An 11,217-nucleotide genomic window follows, 5' to 3' on the forward strand; every position below is an offset into this window, starting at 1 on the left:
CCTCATATGAGCTTGCCTAACTACAAATGTTATTGGCTAAATAATTACATAGCCTCTTGAAGAGAGGAAAATCAGTTGCAGAATGTGACTCAGTGCCTTTGGTATCAGACTATTCGAAGAAGTATAATAGTCTCTTAATTGAAGTCCTTATACCTTGATATTAAAATGCATTTCATTGGCATTGATATCAAAGAAATGTTAATGCTCCTACTTCTAATCTTTCTTGAGACGTAGTAAGTATAATTTTAATAAAAATCACTGTGCATGACGTTCTTATAATACCTGTTTTTAAAAAAATTGAGGAAAAAAAGCAATTTATTTTTAATGAATCCTCAAAAAACATGTAGTCTGTGTGTTTAGTACCAAAAATACTTTCTCATGTTTCTGAGGCTGTTGTTATATTGATGTGTGACATTAATTTTCAATAAAATTTTGCATCTTGGTTTATCTTTGGACTTTTCTTTGGCTGGATGGATTTCTGCAGATGTTTCACATATCTACTTAAGTGATGGAATAGTTTTGTTGAAATGCATATGGGTACGAACAAAAATGTTTTTGTTTCTTTCCTGTTTTATTTGCTTCAGCTTGATTGTCTCAGTGGAGCTAATCTTCATTCTTATGAGTACAAATGAGAAAAGAATGGGGTCCTTAAGCAATGAGTGAGAGTATGCGTTCATTTTGTATAGTGTAGGGTGCTTTGGGTTTAGTTTGTTTGTTTTCCCGCGAAGTATACTGCAGTGGTCTAACTAGTCTTGTTGAGATCACTGTTGAAGGCGTAGAAAGCAAAGTTGAACTCACTTCTGATGGCCTTGGAAAATGCTGTTTTGTACCAACAGGCACCCAAAAAAACTCTGTATGTAGTCATGAAGTCTCTAAATAAAACATGTCCTGAGCTTAAACAGTGGAAACAAACCTCTTTTGGGGAAGTCCCTTTTGACTTGATTTGGAATTTCACTGTGGGAAGGTGTTATACATGGTGACCTCTTGCTTGCCTACCCAGAAATCAAGAAGGTTTTGTCCTAAGAGTCTGCTCATTTGTTTATTAATTTCAGCTGAAGCTCAGGATAGAAGCCTGGACCTGTAAAGCAGAAATATTAATTTAAGTCCTAAATTCAGAGGCCTCTTAGGTTAAGGGTAGTGTCAATGTGACTTGAATTTTGTGGCTGGTCTCCATTTTTATAGTTGGTGAATTAAAACCTCAAATGTGAATCATTCCCTTCACCCTGAAAAGTGGGGCCTGAACTTTGTGGCTCTGTTTCACTTCCCTTTAGGAGTTGCTGCCATCGTTAATATTAATTTGTGAGGCTTCTTGTGCTTTCCACTTCCTTGAGTCTATGAAGTTTGCTGGATCTTGTCCTGCATCTTCACTGCCAAAGGACAGTTCACACCCTTCTGTACCTCCTGTAATTGTATAATTAGGTAACATTTCTTCAGGGCCTTAGATACTCCAGCCTGTTAGCATAGATGTTTTCTCCACCCAACGTTGCAAGTTTTAAGTGCAGGAAGCTGGAGACTATGTAATTAAATGAAACTTGACCTTGGGTGCTGAAAGTTTTAATAAATTATCCAGGAATAAGTCTTTTCTTTACTTTACACTTATTTTAAGTAATAACTATTCTGTTTGCATAGAAGGAAAGCCAGTTCCCAGGAATTGGTGCAACCAGTTATACAAAGATGAGCAAGTTTCCCAACGGGAAATAATAAGAGAATGTGCCCTTTAACATTCACCGCAGGGTCACTGCARTACGGCAGAACAAACACTCGGGCTTCATCACTTGCGAGGGTATGTCTTGTTCGGGAAGCATGCCCATTTCCCGAGCGCCTTTGCACAGCCTTGCAAATGCCTCTGGTATGCCAGGGCTCAGCCCAGCAGCAGTTTGGAGAGAGAAAACACGGTCTCTTGTGACATGGCAGTGTTCTGCCAATTGCACTGTTAGGCCCGCTTTAATGATCATTTTCTGCATATTCCAGATAAGACCCAACTCCAGATGGGATGCCGCAGTTGTAACYCGATCTGGGAACGGGGCTGCCATTCATGAGCAGTCTGGTCTCCATACTCCGGATCGCTTACGTGGCGGGATTGCAGCTGGGACCATTAGGGCTGGGGAGGGAGGGGGAGAGCGCGCAAGCGAGCCTCTCTAGCCAGGTCTGTACATGAGAAATGTTGGATGGACTTCGGGGCTGTCTGGACTTGAAGGCTAGTATATGAATCTGATATTCRTCATAAGCAGCCTGCAGTATTTGGATAACAAATTCTCCTTAATGTCAGCAAAAGCTGTGTCTCTCCTATGTAGCTTTGACCATCTTGGTAGCTTTTCCCAAGGAATATGGAGTCAGTCTTGAGGAAAGAGCTTCTGGTTGTTATACATGTCTGGATTGCTGTATACATACACCTGGGAATAGCCGGATTATGTGAATAACTAGGAGTTTTGGAAAACCAAGAAGATAAGTGTATCCTGCAGTCAGATTTTTAGGGATAGTTAGGATGGTTTGAGATAGCTTACTCAATTCTTTTTCTTATGAAAAAGCCTTTGACCACAAAGAGAGCTTAACTTAAAAATACTGTTTTCAAGATTTGGCAGGTGTTTGCTGGGTTTGTGTATGCTCTTTTCTTCAACTGAAAATGGCCTGTAGGAACTTCTCCATAAGAAAAAAAAAAAAAAAAAACTGAACTGAAAGTGAAGCTGTCCTTTGTCAGTGTTATGCAATTCTCTCTCTCTCTCTCTCTCTCTCTCTTTTTTTTTTTTAATATCCCCCAAATACCTGCGAAAATTCTTAGTTCCTGTTGGTTATCTTTCCAATGATCTTTAGCTGTGACACTCCCATAGTGCCAGTAATTTCGTTAGCAATAGTTTACCACTGCCTCAAAAAGAAAACATAGCCCTTTTGGATGTGCACTCCTAACAACCAAAGGCTGTGACTCATGTCCTAACATCTCCTTGGTTTGCAGGACCTCCATGCAGTCGCAGTCATCCTATGGTTCCAACTCACCGCCGCTCAGCAAAATGAACAGCATGAACAAACTGCCCTCCGTCAGCCAGCTAATTAACCCCCAGCAGCGCAATGCCCTGACCCCAACCACCATCCCTGACGGCATGGGAACCAACAGTAAGAAGCCCTCACTGCTGYTTCTCCTGCTCTGCGCTTGCTCCCCATTTCTCTGGAGAAAGAGACTTTGAGTCTCGGAGGCACCAGGCCAGTGGCTAACATTAGTCTAGGGAGCCAAGGCTGGGAGTCTGGAGAGCCAAATATTGCTCCCTGCTGAGCTGCAGGGCAAGTCCCCTGCCTCCTCCAGTCTCCAGCTTCCTGCTCTGAGCCTCGCAGAGGCAAAGGCGTGAACAGAGCTGCTACTTTCTGCAAATCTGACTGGCTGCACAGTCGTCTGTCTTTCAAACCTTGTCTCTTCCTTTTCCAAGAGAGAAGATGCAAATGTTGGCAAACTTTTTTCCCCTTGGCTCAATTAAGACACTTAATTTAAAAGGAAATATCTGCAGCTTGTAGCAATATAACCTGCTTCCTCCTGGCTGCTGAAGAGTGCCCAGCAGCCCTGTAAATCCAGGATGACAGACATGATTCTGGGGACTGAGTTTTTCAAGAGCGCTGGACTCTCACCCACACCTGTTTCTGATCCCCTTTGGGTGCTCAGTGTCTCTGAAAACAAAGCTGTTTGGTTTCTGTATTGGGTTACCCTGCTGGCTCTGTCCTGCTCCTTTTCTGCAGCAAAGAAAGCTGAGCTGCCGACAGCTTGCTTAAGTTTCTGATGAGCCTGTTTGTAACAGAAGATAACCCAGGCAAGCGAGCAGAGGGAGCATTGCCTACAGTTGCTCCAGCGAGGGGAGAACTTCTGAAAGACTTCTGTCATCTGGGCCCTACGTGGTCACTGGGGTCCCTGCCTTAAATTCCTGTGAGCTCTGTGAGGAGCTCTGCAGTGAATTTAAGGCTGCTTTTTGGTTGTAGGATGAGGATGCCATGTCTTAGCACTGTGCTGGGGGTGAAGTGGTGGTCTGGGAACACCTTGGTAACGATGTGTCCTTCTRCTTCTCTCCTCTAGTTCCCATGATGGGCACCCACATGGCCATGACCAGCGACATGAATGGCCTGAGCCCCACGCAGGCGCTGCCTCCTCCCCTCTCCATGCCTTCAACGTCTCACTGCACTCCCCCTCCTCCATACCCCACAGACTGCAGCATTGTCAGGTGAGCAGGAGCAGGCTGCCAAGACTCACGTTTCTTACTGTGGAGAACAGAGGCCTTGTGTTGTGCACCTGGTCCCCTGGACTCGGCTCTCGCCCTGTTTTTTTCTGGAGTGCTGGAATCCAGCCATTGGTGACAGTCCCGTGGCCAGCACCCTCTGGGCACCAGGCCTCAACCCCCTACTCACAAGCAGCTGAAAGAAACAGGGACATTAGGACTACAAGAAAGTCAAGGGCCCTCAGGATCTGTTGGACCGGTGGAGCTGAGGGTGTGCAGCACTAGACCAGGAAGACTTGCAAAGTGTGTGGTGGTTTTCCCCCCCGTCCCACCCCTCCATAGCCACACAACAAACCTTGGCTGGGGTCAGAAGTACAACCAGCCTCTCTAGACACAGCCCCTCTGCCTTTCGTGAAGTTGAACAGGCTGACAAAAGCTCCCCGTAAAAAAAGAATACTTTACACTTAGGGAGGAGTGTGCTGTTGTGGAGTACTTTGTGTGCGTGAGGTATCTGAGCCCCAGATCACCTTGGTGAAGCCCTGTATGCATGCAGCAGGCTGCCCCGAGCCTAGCCACCTTCTCAGGGAAATACCTCAGTGATCTGGCAGGAGGGCCCTTGGGAGCCTTCCTGCCCCAAGATCTGGGCCACGTCTTCAGCTTTCTACTAAGGTGAGGTGCTGCCATGAGGGTTGTCTGCTAGGAGCCAAACTGAAAGACTCCCTGACTTGTTTCACGTGGCAGCGACATGGCTTGCTGGCCTGGGATGTCTTGGAGAAGATCAAGCCAAGGGTAAATGCTTTGTTTTCTATTGCTGCAGGTTGGCTGAGTGTTTGGTTTTTCTGTGGTTTGGGCTGTTGCAGCCAGGGTGATCCTTTTTTCTCTCTCCTTCCTTCCTTCCTCCTCTGCAGCTTCTTAGCGAGGCTGGGCTGCTCATCCTGTGTGGATTATTTCACGACCCAGGGGCTGACCACCATCTATCAGATTGAGCATTACTCCATGGATGTAAGTAACTCCTCACCATTTCCTTTGTTTGCACTCTTGGCCCTGCTATAGGAACTGATCAGAAATCCAGAGTCAGTATTTTTTTTATTTTTATATAATTAGTTTGAATTAAGGCTGTCACACACCAGGGAAGACTTGTTGCAAGGTAAAGAGGGGAAGGACTCTGTGCCAGAGCCATAGTTATAATTGCCTTGCCTGGTGTAGAGAGTGTCTCCCTCCGCCATCGTCCCTTTTAGCCCCAGAAGTGGCTCCAGCCCACAGGCCTTTTAACTCTGCAAGGCTTGGTTTCAGTTTACAAAGCTCTGAAACACCTAACTTGCCTGCAGACAAGTAGCTGTCCATAAGTGGTCTGCATTTTCCCTTTCTGCTTCTATTTTCTAGCCTTACCTTGATGATCTTCCCTTGCCACTGGCATCTCAGTCCAGTTCTGTTTTTTCTTGCATGGCTTCTGCTGCAGGGTTGCTTTCTCCTCTCCTGTAAGATTGCTCTCTTCAGAGCAGGCCATCCCCTTTTTGTCCCAAGACTTTGCAAGGCTGTGGTGCTTCTGCTTCCTAGCCTGGGCTGCCTTTCTTCTGCTGCTTGCTGTAATTAGAAAAGCTGACCCAAATTAATCAAAGCTGATAGCTATTTTTTTCAGAAGCCAATACCACATTTCCCAGAGTTAGGTAAATGCTACCCTGAGGAACTATACCTGCAGAGATGATGGGGGGCCTCAAACTCCAAGTATTCTGATATTAGGTTTCTGTCTTAAATTTTGGTTATGTTCAAGTAATTAAGGCAGTTTCTATACAGTTAGACCAAGAGCTTTGAATACAGGAGTTCAAACTTTAATTCTAAAATCCTCTTGGAGGCTTTGAAATAAACACTGAAGTTTTCAAAGCCATTGAACTTCTGCAGCCCAGCATCACTCACCGTAGACAGCCAGCAGAACTCACCAAGGTTGTTTTGGAGGCCTTGCAGTCTAGTTAAATGTCTAGCTTTAGGCCCCAGGGTCTTATGCATGAACATGTGTTTCATGTTGCTTCAGTATGGACATTATGTCATCAGTTCTTGTTGCCTCTCAGCTATGTGTGCTTGTTTAGAAGTGGTGAGCCAGTGAACCACCATCTTCAGGTTACTGGTTTGTCGTCTTGTATAGTACATCACAGCCACCTGCATTTTAGCAGGGCTTTGCAGGTTCATAGGTGTTTGCACAGTGGCCCAGAGGCCACTCCTACTGGAGCCCAGACCCCCTGGATTTCCCAGGAATTGCCCTGTTAAGTCCTCCTCCTTGCCTTGCAGGATCTGGTGAGCCTCAAGATCCCGGAGCAGTTCCGCCATGCCATCTGGAAAGGCATCCTGGATCACCGGCAGCTCCATGACTTCTCCTCCCCTCCCCACCTCCTGCGCACCCCAAGCGGCGCCTCCACCGTCAGCGTGGGCTCCAGCGAAACCCGGGGGGAGCGGGTCATTGACGCAGTCCGCTTCACGCTCCGGCAGACCATTTCCTTCCCGCCCCGCGATGAGTGGAACGACTTCAACTTTGACATGGATGCCCGGCGCAACAAACAGCAGCGCATCAAGGAGGAAGGAGAGTGAGCTCCTCAGACCCTGCTCCACCCCGCCTCGGCCACAAACTGCTCAGCCCTTCGTGTGTCTTCATCCTGCTTGGTACTGCACCCCTGGAAGAAGGGCAGAGAGAGCCTTCTTACTCAGTCGTGCTAGTTATGCCCTTAATCCTGTCTAGGCCATGTTCCTGGACTTGCGACCTCCATCCCAGCTCTTGCAAGGGAAAGAGCTGAGCGAAGGGGGAAGGCGGGTGGTGTTTCCTTGAAAGCCGTTGGCCTTCTCAAGAAGGCATTGTTCTTGTCTTGTGTTTTCCTTTGGGGAGAGGGCTTCTTTTCTTGACTCTTGAATCCTCACACACTTTGTGGGTGTCTTGACCTGCAAACTGTCTCTCATCCAGCAATTCTGCTTTGGAAAGCAAGAAGGCTTAAAAAAAACAAAAAACACCACCAACAACAAAAAAAACCCAAACCGCTCCAAACCCTAAGCTGACAATTCATCAGAAAAAATAAATGGGAATCAGTCTGCTGAACGTTGCACTTAAACAGCCTCTTCCCACGGAGCTGAGTGCTCTGTTCATGTGTAATATTCTCCAGCGGAGACAGCACATGCACTTTGCTGGACAGGCCAGCGCTTACGGCCACCTGCAGCCCACTTTTTCCTTTTCCTTTGCCTTCTCTGGGAAAAAAAATACCTTTTTACTGTCTCTTCTTCTCTTGGTTGAATGTACATTTATGTGTATATCCTGGTTTGCTTGTTTCAGGATATAAATGCGAATAACGCCATTGATCCCCCTGACTTGAGTGTCCCCCACCCAACCTTAGCCATTCTGTACTACTACCAAAATTTAAGCTAGAGAATTAGGCTTTGTCACACATGCAACCTGGTTAGTTTAGCATAAGGAAGCCAGGATCTGCCTGCCTACCCTCCGGTTGGCACAGGGGACCAACTGGAAGCTGTACACTGATTTGCAGGGCTTGAGCTACCCTCAACCCAGGCAATCCTTTTTTTAGACCATGTTAGATTGGTTCCTGTTAAGTAAAGTAGAGCCATCTTTAGATGCATCTCCAGTAGACTGACGTCTGTTGCATTTTGTTGCTGGTGACTGTAGATTACGTGATGGGGAACTAGAAGCAGAGAGTAAAAAAAAAAAAAAAAAAAAAATAGGATTTTCCCACAGACTGCCTTGGAACAAGTACTTTGAAAAGGTTCCTGGCAGTATGAATGTTACTACTGCAAAAAGTCTTGTTTACATTAAAAATTTAAAACTTTTCTGTTTTTTCTTTATTGGTTAAACAGCGGTTGTGCTCTGAGGCATTTCCTCTGTGACTGCCAGGCATACTGCAGGCAAGTGACGGAACGGAGTGCATGTTTCCACATTTGTATTGGCCACAGCAGTGAGACGCTAATATGTAGAAACAGATCCAAACTGAGGAGCTCGGCTGCTTTCAACTTGGCTTTCTCTTTTTAACATTAAGCCTGATTTCTTTTTTTTTTTTTTTTTTTTTTGACTGGGGAAAGATGACAAAAGCAGCTTTTAAATGAGTTGCCATCCTACCTTGCTACAAACAAATAATTTCTTTTCAATGCAGCGGCTGTTCTCTGGGCCCTGCTGTGTCACATATTTCATTTAAGCAAGGTATTGTTAGTATCCTCCTTCATCTGCACATCTGTCTGTTGTCCTAGGTCTAAGCTGCATTCAATGACTGCCTTTTGGTAACTGTGCAAGCCTATTTTGGATAGCTCAGAATGGTGATGCAAGATGGTTACCCTGTAAAGTGTGTGTATATATATATTTTTTTGTATGTGTAATTTTTGTTTCCTAGAACATAACATGCCAATTTTTATTTCTTCTTGGGATACCGGGTCTGCCAGAACCACAATAAAACGTTTGTTTTTCTGTTTTTTTTATTATTATTTTTATGCAAAATGCTTGCAGTATACAGTGTAACAAATGACTCAGCACTGGACAAATATATTTGTATTTTTCATACTGAGATTCCTGTGTTACTTTGCAGTTGAGGGGGGAGGGGACAGGGACTGAAAGCCTGTTTTATCATTTTATTTTGTAACACTTCAAAGAGCAGCGTCCTAGATTTCAAAGTATTTAACATGCTCAGTGTGAAAACTTACTACTGTTTTTTTTCTAGTATGCTACAAAAGAAGCGCATCATCCTGCTCTTGACTCAATGCAAGAATTAATTCAGTGGGGCAGTGTTAGTGCGGGGAAAGTCTTAGTGCGGCTACTTTGCAAATTCTTGGAGGTGAATTTTAGGTTGTGCCCTCCTCACCTTCGTGGTTTTGCATCTCCATTGTGTAATCCTTCTGAGCTGCTTCAGTATTGTATGAAAACTGATTTGAAAATACCTTCATTTTAGGAACTAGGAAGCTTCTGACTATAAGGTTAATGCAGTTAATGCTGTGCCCAGAGTTGGGGCACAAGAACTTCAGTATCTGCTTTTTTGATTAAGCAGTGAGCTGGAGCTTTTCTGCTACATCATTAATGATTAAAATTTATGCTGTGAAAAATGTTCTTTCTACTGTGCACCACTATGGAGCCCACTTCTGTATAACTGGAATCTTCAAGTGAGTTTGAACTGCTGTAGCTTTTACCCTCCCCTATAGAGCTGTGATTTTTGTTTTGATACATCAAAGCATATGGGTTAATTGAGCTGAGAATCTACCAATGCTTGTAGCAATGACAGTGTTGCCTGCACCAGGACTTGCGCGTGTTTTGGAACACCTTGTTGTTGAAGTCAATGAAAATAAAAGTCAAACTGAAAATGACACTGAATTTCCATCCAGCTTCTTTTCTTGCCTGTGCGCCGCCTTGGAAATGATCAGGAGACTGCTGCTTCTCCCTCTGAGCACCTTGGGTTTAGTGTAGCCTTCACGCATGCGTGTGGTTTTCCAGTCTCCATAGACTGTCATTGGTGATTTCTTTTGYATTTGTGGCATAGGGGCAGAGGAGTTGATGGTTTGGCTGCTTTGACTGGTCAGAGGCCCTTGACCTTCATGCAGTCTCATGGTAGGCCCATTAATTTGCACTCTCTCGATTTGCCTGCCAGGAAAGTGTCTGCCTTGCTGCAAAGACTGTGGAGAGGAAAGTCCACTTGCTTTGTACTTCACTTGAGAGCTCACTTCATGTTCACTTTTAAAAATAAAAGTGTCTGTCTGAATTTCTTGCTTCAGTTTCCAGCTTATGTTTGCAATGTCTTTTTCCCATAAGTTAGACCTTTCATTTCATACCATCCACGGCACAAAGGTTTGTTGCAAGGTGTCAGCAGACCCCTGATGTTGTCTTTCTGGCAGATTGAATAAGTCAACCCCTGTAAGCCTCTCGCTGGAAGGTGAAGATTTCTGGCTTTTGTATCATTTCCTTGGCTCTCTTTTGCCCTCACTTCAGGTTTCTTTACTTCTGTTCTTGCATGGGGCACCAGGAAGTGCCCCATGTTTGTCCTGCTCAGGCACAGCTGGTGCCCTTTCCTGGGGTGAGAATGCATATGGACAAGTTCAGCACCACCCTTTCCCACCTCCACACTGTGTAGCTATCTCTACTGATCCTTTCTGGGCTTGGGGATGCTTGCCCTCCTTATTTTAACCTATACCAAAGACTTTTTGCATCATCCTGTGTATCCCCTCCCCTGCCAAAACCATCTCCTTTCCCTTTGCACCTCAAAATAGTTTCTGTTCCCAAGACTGGGAAGAACAGCAGTGCTGAGCTGCTGGGGTGGCTGTCCTGAAAAGACTGAGTAGCTTCCATCAGCTGTGGGCTTCAGTCCCTCCATGAACCATCACAGAAGCTGCTAATGGCCCAGCTTAAATCAGGCAATTTTGTATGGAGCTCTGTTTCTATCTCTGTCTCACAATTTTGCTGGAGATTATGGTTTGTGGATTTATTATTATTATTATTATTATTTTAGAAGTGAGGGGGCAAAAATCTGCAAAGCTCTCAAAAGAGGAAAAAGACATTGTTTCTCTTTGGAGTTAAAGTTTAACGTTTACCATTAGGACAGAGAATGCCCCTCTGATTTCTTTGGTTCTGGTTCTAGCCATTGTTTCTTTTGTCTTTCTCCAAAAGGATTAGAGATCAACCAGTCTCTGGATAATAATATCCAGTGGCATTGTTCCACTGGTACACTCTGACCATCAGGGACTGCTTGACTACAGTGTGAAAAACTAACACTTTGCCCCCAAAGAGAGAAGTGCTACCACAATGAATGTAAGAGCACATCATTTCAGCTGATGGACTCCTTGCCTATAGGTGAGCAAATCAGATCAGGTAAAACAGGATTACAGTTTCCATTAATCAGGCATGAAACATGCTTGCTGGCAATTRCAATAGCTGTCTGCTGCGATCCATTATTGGATTAGGAACATATGTATTTCTTATGGTACAGCGAGGATTTCAGTGCTGATGATCCAAAGTTGGTACTCTCCCTTTTGTCCTCCTCCTTTGCCTGTTTGAATTTTCCCTTTG

The 11,217-nt window shown here is 44.9% G+C and overlaps 1 protein-coding gene across 4 annotated transcripts in view; it reads left to right on the forward strand.

The window, feature by feature from the left end:
- The window catches only part of TP63 (tumor protein p63), a 111,803-nt gene extending 104,382 nt beyond the window's left edge, over window positions 1-7,421 (forward strand). For 2 of the 4 annotated variants that reach the window (XM_026070863.1, XM_026070864.1), the window contains 4 exons: window positions 2,951-3,108; window positions 4,052-4,196; window positions 5,099-5,192; window positions 6,474-7,421. In XM_026070863.1, the coding sequence (XP_025926648.1) occupies window positions 2,951-3,108; window positions 4,052-4,196; window positions 5,099-5,192; window positions 6,474-6,770 (694 nt within the window). In that variant the 3' untranslated portion in view covers window positions 6,771-7,421. The remainder of the gene's footprint in view (window positions 1-2,950; window positions 3,109-4,051; window positions 4,197-5,098; window positions 5,193-6,473) is intronic. The other 2 variants (XM_026070865.1, XM_026070866.1) reach the window with 2 other exon arrangements.
- The last annotated feature ends 3,796 nt before the right edge of the window (window positions 7,422-11,217 follow it).

Source organism: Apteryx rowi, unplaced genomic scaffold (genome assembly GCF_003343035.1).
Source record: "Apteryx rowi isolate R43461 unplaced genomic scaffold, aptRow1 scaffold_32, whole genome shotgun sequence".
Taxonomy (NCBI): Eukaryota; Metazoa; Chordata; class Aves; order Apterygiformes; family Apterygidae; genus Apteryx; species Apteryx rowi.